Source organism: Nicotiana sylvestris, chromosome 5 (genome assembly GCF_000393655.2).
Source record: "Nicotiana sylvestris chromosome 5, ASM39365v2, whole genome shotgun sequence".
Taxonomy (NCBI): Eukaryota; Viridiplantae; Streptophyta; class Magnoliopsida; order Solanales; family Solanaceae; genus Nicotiana; species Nicotiana sylvestris.
Window position 1 is genome coordinate 163,233,081 of NC_091061.1, and position 14,027 is coordinate 163,247,107.

A 14,027-nucleotide genomic window follows, 5' to 3' on the forward strand; every position below is an offset into this window, starting at 1 on the left:
GTTATTTTGATGATTTGATTGTACGAGCAAGTCTGTATGATATTTTTAGGTTAGTGTGCATGTTTGGTTTTGGAGCCCCGAGGGCTCGGGTGAATTTTGGATAGGCAATGGAGTGAAATTGGACTTAGAATCAAGTGCTGGTATCTGGTATTTTTGCCCAGGCCTCTGATCTCACAATTGCGAGATCAGGTTTCGCAATTGCGAAGTTCTCAGGCTTGATAATTGCTACACAGGCGTCGCAAATGCGAACCAAGCCTGGGCAGGCCTTGGTCACAAATGCGACCCATTTATCGCAAATGCGATATCGCAAACGCGAAGGGTCCCTCGCAAATGCGAAGGTGACTGGATTCCTTCAGGGTCGCAAATGCGACATAGTCTTCGCATTTGCGAAGTCAGCAGGTTTTGAAGGGGTTCACAATTGCGAACTCTGGTCGCAATTGCGACATCTGCAACCTGCTAATTCATAACTTAGCCGAAAATATCTCATTTTTCAAATACTCTCAAACCTAAAACACCTTTGGGCGATTTTTCAAAGACAACTACTCTTCCAAATCGATTGGAAATCATTTCTAACTCGTTTTCTTTAATCTTTAACTTCTTTTCACATAATTTCAACTCAAAATCAAGGGTTTTTATGGGGGAAATTTGGTGTTTTGGGTAGAACTTAGGTTTTTCAAATTTTGGAGATTTGGATCTCGATTTGAGATCCGATTTCAAAATAAATTACTCCCTCCGTTTTAATTTATGTGAACCTATTAGTCCGTGCCAAAAAGAATGACCTCTTTCCCTATTTGGAAACAAATTACATTTATGTAATGATTCATAGCCACACAAAATATATGTGCTTCATTTTACACCACAAGCTCAAAAATCTTCTCTCTTTTCTTAAACTCTGTGCCCAGTCAAATGGGTTCACATAAATTAAAACGAGGGGAGTATATATATGGGTTCGTGGGTGAATGGGTAATCGGGTCATGGTTCGAACCTCGAGTTTTGACCATGTGGGCCTGTAAGCACGTGATTTTTGCCCTATATGAGAATTACTCCCAAAAATTCAAAATAAAACAATTTTTCTTTGTGTGCAATTTTTGAATTTTCGTGGCATTTTTGGATAATTATTTGTATTTTTGTTTGTGCATGTTTATTTGTTGTATTTTGCATTTTTAGCATTTAACGTCCAAATTGTGTGATTTCATCGTTAATTGCTATTTTAATTATGTGCTAATTGTTATTAGGAGTTAATTAGTATTTTGAGATAATTTTGGGTTTTAAAATTTAATCTTAGCATTTTTTGTTTTAGCTTTATTAATTAGGAAATTGAATAAATAGAAAACAACAAAAAATAGAAGAAAACCGGATTGAGCCTTCTCTTCAAATTTAAACCACAAGCCCAAAAGAAATAAACCTATACCGGGTCAACCCGACCCGGTCCGCCCCATAACCCCAAAGATCCAACGCCCCCTCTTCATTTTTCATTTTTCCCAAAACAAAAAAAAAAAAAAACCCTAAAAACACCTATTCGCCCCCCTCTCTTTCTCTCTTCTTCTCCAAACCACACCAAGCCCCCCTCCAATGGCTGCCTCACCATCTACCCCAAGCAAACCCTCCAGCAACAACCAAACAACTACCCCCATAGCTGCTGCTTCGCTCATCTTCGTCCAAACAACCCCTCGAGCTCCCATGGCTACCCTCCTCACGTCCAGCTCCAACGACCAGCTCCCATGGTTGCTCTTTCTTCGTCGTCTCCCTCAGCTCACGTCCAGACGAACCCCATCGTCTTCATCTTCTTCGTCCAGCGAACTGCAGTCACCAAACGCTGCTGCTGCTCGACGACCCTAAAACCACCATCATCGTCACGTCCAAACCACCATGGCAGCCCTCCCCACTATCACTCCGCCATGAACGACCACAGCTCGTCGTCGCTCCATCGCCATTAAGTATTCTGATGAGAAACTGAAGTAAAAAGCTGGTTTAATGTGATCAATTAATTGAGTTTTATTAGGTGAATTGGTTATAGCTGATGGGGTTTAGTACAGATTGAAAGGGGATTGGGGTAGGATAGTAATTTCAGTAGTTCAGGGGTATTTTGGGGTTTTAAAAAGTCTGAAATGGTCTGTCCAGTAGGGTACTAGTGTAACATTTAAATAAGGTATTTGTTTAATGTAGTGGGGGAATAATTTAATGTAGGCATGGGGGACAAGATATAATGGGGGAATAATGTATTTGTTTAATATAGTGGGGGATAAAACATTAGGTAGTGGGATTAAAAGGGGGATGAGTGGAAGATAGTGGGTTTTAATTTTTTTTAAAATGCTGAAAGATGGTAATAAATAGGGGGGACTTGGACAGAATTTTTTAAAAAAAAGAGAGAGCTGAATATTGAAGAGAGAGAAAAATTCCGAAAATATTAAGACTTCCAAAAAATACAAATAAAAACATTCTTGAAATTAAAAGAGAGAGTAGTATACACCTGATATACAATCTAAATATTTTGATATACGGATTCAGAAATTGAGGGTTAAACATTAATTAGTCTTTCAAATCTGAAAAGATTCCCTTGGCTTCTGTCTGTTGATTGTTGTCGGTGTTTCTGGATTTTTATCTTGATTTTAAAATCTGTCACTGGTTTCTCGTTGCTGGTTGTTACTGGTTGCTGGGTGTTGCTGTTGTTGTATGCTACTGAATTTTTACTGATCTCCCTTTTCTTTTGCTTCCAATATCAGGTACACAACTGACACGTTGGTTACTGTAAACTGAAACATGAAGCATGAATACGAAATGAAGAGTTGAAGTTCTGAATTTATTTTAATTATATTCTGAATTTTATTTGTATATATAAATTATTTAGCTTACTCTAATCAGAATCATGTAGCTGTTTAATATATATAGTGGAACATCTGACGATAGCTTAACGGACGAACTATCTATGTATTGCCTAAAAAGTAAATAAATGGTGTAGTAACTCTGTCTAGTTATTCGTTATTGTTGGATGATTATCATGTCTCAAAAAGCATGTTAGCTGATTTAGACTATTCTTAAACATTCAACAGTTAGTTCATTAAACGAATAGACCATTTCGGAACTTGTAGAAATATTGTTTAGTTAAATACCATTGGTCAATTTCAGCATGTAAATGGTCTAGGATTAAAATTAGATTGCCAAGTTTTTTTTTTTAATTTGACAAACAGTGAACATGCCTAGTATAATGTAACTAGGTAGTAACATGTGAATAAGATGGACCAGGTCCAGTTTTATGCCATACACGTTGGGCCTGGGCCCGGATTGGCAACGGACTGCCCTGATTGCATCATTTTCAGATTTTATGAATCATATTCGAAACCCAACTATAACAACTCAAGCATGTAAATAAATTAAGACTTTTCTCTTTCATTTTTGTAGAGAAAGATAAATGTAGTAAAGACGTAGTCATTGTAGGGTACCCTTCTAAAATAATGAGACGAGCCTCGCCGAATAAAAAGGCAAATTGCGGGGCCCTCAATAATTGGTCATAATAAATACTTAGAATTTGGGATGGACTGTTTAGTGAATTCCACTGCCTTCCCCAAAGATAATAACGCGTTAGACTTTTTAGGCGCGACTTAATTAAATTACATTCTTAAATTCGGGTGCGCATTTATGTGACCCAAATTCAAATCTCAACGGAGTCGAAATGTGTTAACAACTACGGGTGCATTGATTGTGACGTGGTTCGAGATGCATTTTCACGACGTTGCAATTCTATAAAATAAATGATAATAATAAAAGCGGTTTAAACTTAATAAAAGCACATAAGTCACAACATGTATTTAAATCAGATATTTAGCCATTATAACAATTTAAGCGACCGTGCTAGAACCACGGGATTCGGGGGTGCCTAACACCTTCCCTCGGGTCAACAGAATTCCTTACTTAGAATTTCTGGTTCGCAGACTTCATTTGGAAAGTCGAATATTTTCCTCGATTCGGGATTCAATCGGTGACTTGGGACACCATAAATCTCCCAAGTGGCGACTCTGAAATAAATAAATAAATCCCGATTTGATTGTCCTTTAATTGGAAAAACTCCCTTCCGTGCCCCTTCGCGGGCGGCACAGGCAAAAAAGGAGGTGTGACAACTCTGGCGACTCTACTGGGGATGGTTTTTTAGCCAGAACCATCGGTTCAGGGTTAGAAATTCGAGCTTGATAAAATTGTTGTATTTTGGCTTTATTATCTGATATTCTCATATGATCTGTGCTTAATATGCAAAATGATGTTTTTTACTGCTTTGATATTATTTGAACTGTACATATAAACTGTGCCGAAACCTTCTCTTCTTACCTCCGGGGATGTGCTTACTGGTTAAGACTCCTTATTCTGTTAGTGTCATACCCTAAATAAAAGAGGCTCGGAAAGTTTCTAAGCCGACTAGCCTTTTGGTTCCCGGAAATGAGCTCCTTCCTCAACTCGAGTTGTCCGCTCGGGTGCACTATCTAGAACATATACCCAGGTTGAACCTAGAATAACTTGACTTCATGCCGGATCCCTAGTAGGAACGTTTATTTGCATCATATTGCATTTGGCTTAGGGGACTCAACACAGGGGTTGGGTCCGTCTAGGACAAGCAACTTGAAATGAAAAAGATCATCCTGCTGCATCTTGTTTTGTTTTACACAGTTATTTGCTTCAGATCTGCATGATGACCGACTTCTGAAATAGGGAATTTTTGAAAAAACATTTTTGAAAAGAAAAGAAAAAAAAACGAAAAAAGTATAGCAGTGTAGGGAGATAACTACTTATTTTTTTAAAAAAAACAATAAAAAAAACAAACAATGGCCAAGTAGTGTCAAAACCATGCCAAAATTTTGAATTTTTTTAAAAGTTTGATTTATTGGGAAAGAAAGGAATATTGTTTACAAAGTTCAGTTTATATGCGAACTACACTGGTTTGATTCTCACCGAATGTGAGATACGTAGGCAGCCCTAATCGGGTCCAACCTCCCCTTTTGCTAAAATAGCCTAAATATATGTCAAATTTTAATTTCATCATAAAAAAGTCTGGTGACGCTGTTTTGTCAAAACATAGTCGAATGTTCCCGAAAGGGACGCCGGAAGGCTGACTTTGCATAAACAGCCACCTTTGGGTCATTGTTTTAGATTTGGTCCAGTTGACCCACATAGCCTTAAAAATCTTCGTCCCCGAGGCGCTGAAGGGCCGTGTTTTGCAACACCAGGTCTTTTATTTTAATATTTTTTTTAAAAAACAAGGAGTCAACGGCCAGGTGAATACCGTTTTGATTTTTAGTCAAAATAAGACGAGCCAGCTACGACAGTGTCTTAAACCGTTCTTGCCGAAATAGCCTTAGAGTATCTTTCAGTTGTCGAAAGACTATTTTCGTAAAAGAACGGACAAGTTTGTGAAATGTCATAAAATAATCTTCCCGACCTCAAAATTCATTTGAAATTGGGAAGGGGCCATGTTTGCAAAAACAGTCGTTTGGTCAAAATCGACATATAAGGGAAGGAATATGTCATTTTATTTTGCTTGAATTTGTACTTCTTTGGATTAGAGAATGTGGGCCGTTTGACTTTCGAGCCTGTTGTTCGTCTTTAAATAATTCCAAAAAATGTTTTATTGTTGTTTACTTTTTATGTGTCCGAACTACGCAAGGTTTGATTCATGCGGGGACATGATACGTAGGCAATCTACATAAGGTTCGACCACCGCTAAAAAAGAAAAGAAAGAAAGTGAATAAAAGAAAAAGAAAAAAAGAGGGAATGGATTTCCAAAACACTTGAAAAAGGCACAAATAAAACAAGCCGGTAGGATGCATGCAGTAGGAGCAAAAACATGTTAGAAATGGTTAACTGCCTAAGAACATTGCATCCCCCAACGTGCAATTGCAATATCTGTTAAAACTCTAACGCTACCAAGTTTGTTGTTTGTCCAATTCCAAACATTTAGTTGTTAAAGCGTACTGGCACCATACCATTATCAAACAAGATCAAAAGGGTCTATACCAGAAAGCATGATTGGCTCAGAAAATAGTGTTGAGTCGGAAAGGACGGCACATCAGATGCTGAAGGAGGCGATGGCCAATATAGAAAAAATGAGATTGGAAATGCATGAAATGCAGCTAGCCATGGCTAAGGTGCAAAAGGGGCCCGAACCACTCGTCACTCCTACTCCCCCTTCGGGACACACGCCGGAATACCCTTCCCCCGGCCCTTCAACAAGCTTCCCCATTGCCCAATACTACCAAGGGGAAACTTCCTATAATCCCCAAGCTACACCACCCAAACAAAACCCTCCTCCGCCAGTCGTCCCCTTCTTCGGGGCACCTCTACCAGCCACACTGCAAAGATCCTCCAGCGAGCCATTGTTTCAGGCTCATGATAACCAGTATTATCCTCCTGAACCAACCTTTAAAGCACCCGAACCATACACTTACACCCCTCACCTCCAACTCCCAGCAGAAACTGAGAGGCCGACTAAGAATCTGGAGCAGGATGAAGTGCTTCGTAAAATGAAAAGCCTGGAGCAATCTTTCCGGAATATGCATGGATTGGGCAGCCAAGTTAGTGTGGCCTACAAAGATCTGTGCCCTTTCCCTGATGTGCAATTGTCGGCAGGTTTTAAGATGCCCAAATTTGATCTATACGAGGGGCATGGTGATCCCATGGCACATCTGCGAGGATTCTGTAGTAAGATAAGAGGAACAGGTGGAAAGAATGAGCTTCTGATAGCTTATTTTGGTCAAAGTTTAAGTGGGTCCGCACTCGAATGGTACACGAGGCAGGATCCTAGCAGGTGGTACACCTGGGACGATCTAGCACAAGCATTTGCGGGTCACTTTCAGTATAACCTTGAGATCGTCCCGGACCGTCTCACACTGTTAAAACTTGAGAAAAAGCCTGGAGAAAGCTTCAAGGAATTCGGATTCCGTTGAAGGGAACAAGCAGCAAAAGTCGATCCACCAATGAGGGAAGGTGAAATGGTGGACTACTTCTTACAAATTTTGGAGCCAACTTACTTTGGTCACCTGGTGACGTCAGTTGGTAAATCTTTCAACGAACTAGTATAAATGGGCGGTATGATCGAAGAGAGACTCAGATCCAACAAAATCCTGAGCTATTCGGCGATTAAAGAAACCACTCAGGCCATCCAGAGGGGCACGGGAGGTGCGCTCGGAAAGAAGAGAGAGGAGGTCGCAACGGTCAAAACAGGTACTTGGTCCAAATCCAGAGGTCCTTCCCCTCACTACCAGCCCAGACCCCATCACCCAAATTATCCACACACTCCATACAACCTTCCACAACCCTACTACCCACCATCAGAGCCACTCTTTTCCGCCCATCATGCCCAAACCTGCCCCCGAGCTCCACATAATCCACCTCAGTATTATCCTCCGAACAATGTCCGGTCACATGTCCAACCATCAGGTCACCCCCTATGGCGAGCGCCAGCACCACATAATGCATTCTTGCCTTCACAACGTTTTCAATCACCCAACGACCCTAGAAAACAGGGGCAGGGAGGGGAACAAAGGCAAAGAAATAGTTTCACGCCGATTGGGGAGTCCTACACAAGCTTATTTGAAAGGTTAAAGCATTCCGGCCTGATTGAGCCACTCCTCAGCTATACTCCAGACCCATATGCAAAGGGCTTTGATCCTACTGTACGTTGTATGTACCACTCTAATGTCTAAGGGAATAACATTGAAGATTGTCGTTCTTTGAAAAGGGAAGTAGAAAGAATGATTCAAGAAGGGGTAATTGTGACCAATGACAGTGACAAGGAGCATGTGAATCCTCTTGGGAATTTGCGAACTGAAGTTAACGATATTGAAGTTGTTAATGGGTTTGGCAATATCGATGGGGAACCTAGTGGTTAAGATGTCGTGCTTGGTAATCGGAAAGACGCTTCATCTCTTGGTTAGCTGGAGAGGAGTCTTGGTGGTTTATTTGTTGTAATTTCGCTTGTCCGAGTTATTTGCAGGGTTGTAATCCGGACATTGTCTTTGTGTCAAACCCTCTTATCCTTCCATTTTCGTCATAGTGGATTGTTTAGTGTTGTCTAGGATTTGTTTTAGGTTTGGTCCAAAGTTGTACCCCAGTTGTTTTGTTTGTTTTGTTATTCAAACCATTTCACCATTAGTCTAATGCAAAAGCCGGTTATTTATTATTTTCAGTCATCTTTTTGTTTAGTTCTTTTATCATTTTGTTCAGCGCCGATTCTAGTGACATGACATGCGCACATAGTTTGGGCCTAATCTTAAAAGGTAATCATAAAACCATTGAGAGGTGATCAGAACATTTAAAAAAAATAAGGACGGTTTGAGATTATTCGGAGCTCGAGTCATGTGGAACTGGGGCAAGTAAAACATAAAGAAAACCGTTAAAGGCAGGATTCGCCAAATTGACATGAGGGTCGAGAGTGAGAGTGTTGCCCAACGGTGCTTTAGATATGACAAATGAAAAAGCAAATGTGTGAATATAATTATCAAGTCCAGCACCATCAGAAGAGGCTACAAATCTTTGTTTAATTGTGTTGTTTGCACCTGGCATGTTTTGAAGATTGGAATGACGAAGGCATTTTATTCTGCTATCTAAACACTTTATCCTTCGTTAACTCTTTTGAGCCTTATTGTTTTTTCTTTCGTACCCCTCATTCGGAACCAATAGCAACGACTAGAAAACACAAGCATGGAAGGTAAAGAAAAAGAAAAGAAAAAAAAAGAGAAAAAAAGAAGAAAAGAAAACAACAAAACGACAAAAGAGAAAGGAGAAATGAGAAAAAGAAAGAAAAGAAAAGAAAATAATAGGTAAATGAGAAAAAAATAGAGGAATTGTGAACTACGTTCGACCTGATTCCTCAAAAAGGATACGTAGGCGCCTCACGGCTCGGTCACAGTGTAAAGCAAAAAATAAAAATCCCCAAGCAAGAAACTGGGGCAGAAGTTGTGCTTGATGTAAAGAAAGTCGGTTCCGAAGGTTGTAAATTTTGAACCTAAATTGATTCGTTTTGAGCCGCTAATACCCTTTCTTTCTAGCCCTATCCAAAACCCCACATTACGGTCCAAAGAAAGACCTTTTGACCAGTCTTCGAAAGATGCCAAGTCATACAAACGGAAGTCGGGGATAGCACCCCGGTTCCCAACAAAGAAAAGGATCACGGATTGGAAATGAATTGATAGACGAAAAGAATCCCCAGCTGAGAGAGTCATATCGGCAACACTCCAAATCCCCAGCTGGAAAATGATACAAATGAGGGAGTCTTATCGGTGAAAATCTTCACGGACACCATAGGCGATGAAAGCTGAGAGAAAAACCAAAATGAGAGAGGCTTGATAGTGAAAACCCTTCGGGCACTACAAGTCGAATAAAGATTGAGAATCAGATGGAAATCACCAGACAAAAATTGTGAAAGGTGATTAACGGCAGAGGATAGGCCATATGTGCATGTCATGACCATTAGAGTCGGTATCTGCGTTTGATAGGTTTTTATTTATAGTTTCTTTTGTTAAAGAGTCATCTTTTTCCTTTGTCTTTTATTCTGTTCCTTTTTATCTTTCTCCTTTCATAGAAAAATTCCCCAGTAGAGTCTATTTGGTCAGAACAAGTGAGAAATGACTTCAAAATATGCCATCAGCTTTCCAATTATGCAAGATGAGATCTGACTAGTACATCCAAGCGGTATAGTCAGCAAGGAACAAGTGCGAGGCCAGTGTCAAGAAAGATATCCCCAGCAAAAGGGAATTGACAAAAGGATTGACGAGTGTCAAGAGGGATATCCTTGCCGAAATCAAAGGTTATAAACCTCAAGGCCAAGGCCCGTGGACAAATCAAAGAGAGCAATGAGCATGATTTGGGAAATTCATACGAGCCTAAAAGTCGGGGAAATGCCAGTTTCCGAGCTATACCACAAAAGAAGAGGGATATCCCCAGCAGAAAGGGATCATCCCCAGCAAATAATATCATCCCCAACAAGTTTTTTGGAACGCAGAGCAGGGAAGGAGAAAGGGAAAATCCATCCCCAGTAGGAGTATCACAACCAACCACCACAGTCGAATCTTAAAAGGAAATGGCATTGACAGCGGAAAGGCATGCCACAAAGGAGATCATCAAACTGGGGCAGAAAATTTTCCTTTCATTTAGAAAATTTTCTGAAAGTCAGATACCCATTTGGGGAAGAATAAAGATAGCACCAGTCTCAAGGGAAGTGGTCTTTGAACCAGTTTTACCCCTAGCATAACAAGTTTTAATAAAGGAAGTTGTTCCCCAGCGGACATAACAAAAAGATGAAACTTGTGCTCGAAGAAGCAAAGGCCAGTGCCATTCCCAGCAGCCTTCAGACGAGTGAAGCACTAGTTTTGAAGGAATCAAAATCCCCCAACAGTGTTATCCTCGACAGCGTTATCCCCAACTGATAACATTTTATCCCCAGCAATGTTGAGAGAAAAAAGTTTTGAAGGAAGTAGTTTTGGAAAAAAGGGAAGAAAGGAGATTCCCCCAGTAGTATTATCCCCCAACAGGTATGTAAATAATTCCCCAGCAGTGTTATCCCCAGCAGTTTCGAGGGAAGACAACACAAGTTTTTAAGGAAAGAAGTTCTGTAAGAAGGTAATTCAGGAAGAAGGGAATGGTTCACGCATAGGAGACGCACTTCCTAAATTAAGATTTCATGCATAGGAGACGCACTTCCTAGTTTAAAATCATTAAAGTTTTACCCATAGGAGACGCACTTCCTAAGTTTATTTTTTCCCCTAGGAGACGCACTTCCTAAGTTTAATTTCATGCATAGAAGACGCACTTCCTAAATTTAGATTTCATGCATAGGAGACGCACTTCCTAAATTAAGATTTCATTAATAGGAGATGCACTTCCTAGTTTAAAATCATTGAAGTTTCACCCCTAGGAGACGCACTTCGTAGTCTGGGTCGTTCAGGTTATATTTTTGCTTTAGGAGACGCACTTCCTAAATTGAGATTTCCTCCTAGGAGACGCACTTCCTAGTCTGGTTCATTTAAGTTCATTCGTAGGAGACACACTTCCTAGTTTAAATCATTGAAGTTTCATCCCTAGGAGATGCACTTGTTACTCTGGGTCTTTCGGGTTATATTTTGCTTTAGGAGACGCACTTCTTAAAAATGAGAGTTTACCACTAGGAGACACACTTCCTGATTTTGGTTCATACAAGTTTTACTCGTAGGAGACGCACTTCCTAGTTTGGTTCATTCAGGTTTTTTTTTAGCAAATGCATTTGCTCGTCAGAGTTTCGGGTTTTACTCATAGGAGACGCACATCCTGGCCTAGTCGTTAGTTTACTCTCACCATTGCATATAGTATAAGTGGTTTAAAATATTGCTAACAATTCACAAATCTTCCTAGTGCAAACTGGGGCAGAAAATTTCCTTTGTTTTGTCTATTTTGTAGCAGTCAAGAGCCCCCCTGAAGAAAGGAATGACATTTTATTTTCAAAGTTGTTGTTGAGGCCAGGAGCCCCCTGAAGAACAGAATGGCAATTTATTTTTCAAAGTTGTTGGTTGAAGTTGGGTGCCCGCCCATATAATAGAGGAATACTTTTTATGTCTTTACCATTAGGCGCCCACTTGTATAACAAGGGAATACATTTCAGGTCTTTACCAATTAGGCGCCCACCTGTATAACAAGGGAATACATTTCATGTCTTTACCATTAGGCGCCCACCTGTATAACAAGGGAATACATTTCATGTCTTTACCAATTAGGCGCTCACCTGTATAACAAGGGAATACATTTCATGTCTTTACCATGAGGCGCCCACCTGTATAACAAGGGAATACATTTCATGTCTTTATCATTAGGCGCCCACATGTATAACAAGGGAATACTTTTCATGTCTTAGCAATTAGGCGCCCACCTGTATAACGAGGGAATACTTTTCATGTCTTAGCATTAGGCGCCCACCTGTATAACGAGGGAATATTTTTCAATCTTTGCATTTCAGGTCTGGAAATCCGTAACCTATCGAAAGGCAGAAGGTTACAACAAAAGATCCATAGCATAATGCAGGAAGCCGCATCCTCATGCGGACAGAACAAAAAGATGCAAACTGGTTTTGAGGAAAGCAAGAGGCCGGTGTCATCCCCGTCAGTTCTCGGAAGAAAGAAGCACCAGAATAGACGCAAGCCGAAAAGAAAGCAAGGCATCAAGAACAAAGAGAAGATAGATGGGATCTTGTAATCCGTAGTCTAGCCTAGCTTCTTGATTTTTCTTTTAAGCACGGTGTAATAAGGAGATCGGTAAGTAGTAGTAACAGCATGCAACAACAGTAACATTGCAGTCCCATGGTAGTCTCAGCTACCAAAACTTCACGAACTACATTAACCTGATTCCCTTTTAGCCAGGGATATGTAGGAAACCTCAGAAGCAAAGGTTCGGTTAAATCTTTTTCAAAAAAATGCTTCACACAGAGTACTCGGATGGGCAAAAATCGCTCACTTTATCTTTGCACGAAAACTCTTCGTGTTTTCGGACAAAGATGGGCAGCTGCAAGCATGTGATTTTTGCCCTATATGAGAATTACTCCCAAAAATTCAAAATAAAACATATTTCCTTTGTGTGCAATTTTTGAATTTTCGTGGCATTTTTGGATAATTATTTGTGTTTTTGTTTATGCATGTTTATTTGTTGTATTAATAAAAAATATAAAAATATGTCGCATTTGCATTTAATATTTAATTCTACAGTTAGGAGTAATTAAGTTTGTTTTACAAAATGAAAAAAATCATAAAAATATGTATTTTGCTTTTTTAGCATTTAACGTCCAAATTGTGTGATTTCATCGTTAATTGCTATTTTAATTATGTGTTAATTGTTATTAGGAGTTAATTAGTATTTTGAGATAATTTTGGGTTTTACAATTTAATCTTAGCATTTTTTGTTTTAGCTTTATTAATTAGGAAATTGAATAAATAGAAAACAACAAAAAAATAGAAGAAAACTGGATTGGGCCTTCTCTTCAAATTTAAACCACAAGCCCAAAAGAAACAAACCCATACCGGGTCAACCCGACCCGGTCCGCCTCATAACCCCAAAGATCCAACTCCCCCTCTTCATTTTTCATTTTTCCCAAAAAAAAAAAAAAAACCCTAAAAACACCTATTCGCCCCCCTCTCTTTCTCTCTTCTTCTCCAAACCACACCAAGCCCCCCTCCAATGGCTGCCTCACCATCTACCCCAAGCAAACCCTCCAGCAACAACCAAGCAACTACCCCCATAGCTGCTGCTTCGCTCATCTTCGTCCAAACAACCCCTCGAGCTCCCATGGCTGCCCTCCTCACGTCCAGCTCCAACGACCAACTCCCATGGTTGCTCTTTCTTCGTTGTCTCCCTCAGCTCACGTCCAGACGAACCCCATCGTCTTCATCTTCTTCGTCCAGCAAACTGCAGTCACCAAACGCTGCTGCTGCTCGACGACCCTAAAACCACCATCATCGTCACGTCCAAACCACCATGGCAGCCCTCCCCACTATCACTCCGCCATGAACGACCACAGCTCGTCGTCGCTCCATCGCCGCCACCAGTTGAGCAGCATCGCTAAACAACCCCCACGCCACCAGTCACGCCGAACTCCGCCCCTTGCTGCATCATTTTTTCTTCTTCTGTCTCCTCACACCAACGACCACTCTCATCACTCACACGCCAGTGACCAGCGATTGGTCGAATTCAAGTTCGAGTCCGAGTTGCCAAAGTCAGAGTTAGAGTCCGAGTTGCCAAAGTCAGAGTTCGAGTTCGAGTTGGTCTTCACTCCAGAGTCAGAAGCAATTGGTCGAGTTCGAGTTCGAGTTGCCATTAAGTTGAAGTCAGTTGATCGAGTATTCCGATTAAATGGAGCGGGCCAATTTGCCACTGATTTGAGGTTCAGTTGAGTTTCGATTTGAGTTCATTGTTCTTCATTTCCGGTCTGAGGTTTGAGTTTCAAATCTGTCATTTTATTGTTTGAATCCTTTATTCACTGTTTTGATTTGTTTGAGCATATTCAATTAGCAAAGGTGTTGAAGTAT

At 40.4% G+C, this 14,027-nt stretch overlaps 1 protein-coding gene across 1 annotated transcript; it reads left to right on the forward strand.

Moving 5' to 3' along the window:
* Positions 1-6,089: 6,089 nt before the first annotated feature.
* LOC138869598 (uncharacterized) lies at positions 6,090-6,929 on the forward strand. Its single transcript, XM_070147228.1, has 2 exons — positions 6,090-6,501; positions 6,613-6,929. Exons 1-2 carry the CDS (start codon positions 6,090-6,092, stop codon positions 6,927-6,929), a joined length of 729 nt encoding a protein of 242 aa, XP_070003329.1.
* The last annotated feature ends 7,098 nt before the right edge of the window (positions 6,930-14,027 follow it).

Excerpts from the sequence above, each read along its gene's own strand:
- LOC138869598 (XM_070147228.1), top strand. The coding sequence starts at position 6,090 with ATGAGATTGGAAATGCATGAAATGCAGCTAGCCATGGCTAAGGTGCAA. Across the intron at positions 6,502-6,612 it reads GGAGCAGGATGAAGTGCTTC|GTTTTAAGATGCCCAAATTT; the intron begins GTAAAATGAAAA and ends AATTGTCGGCAG.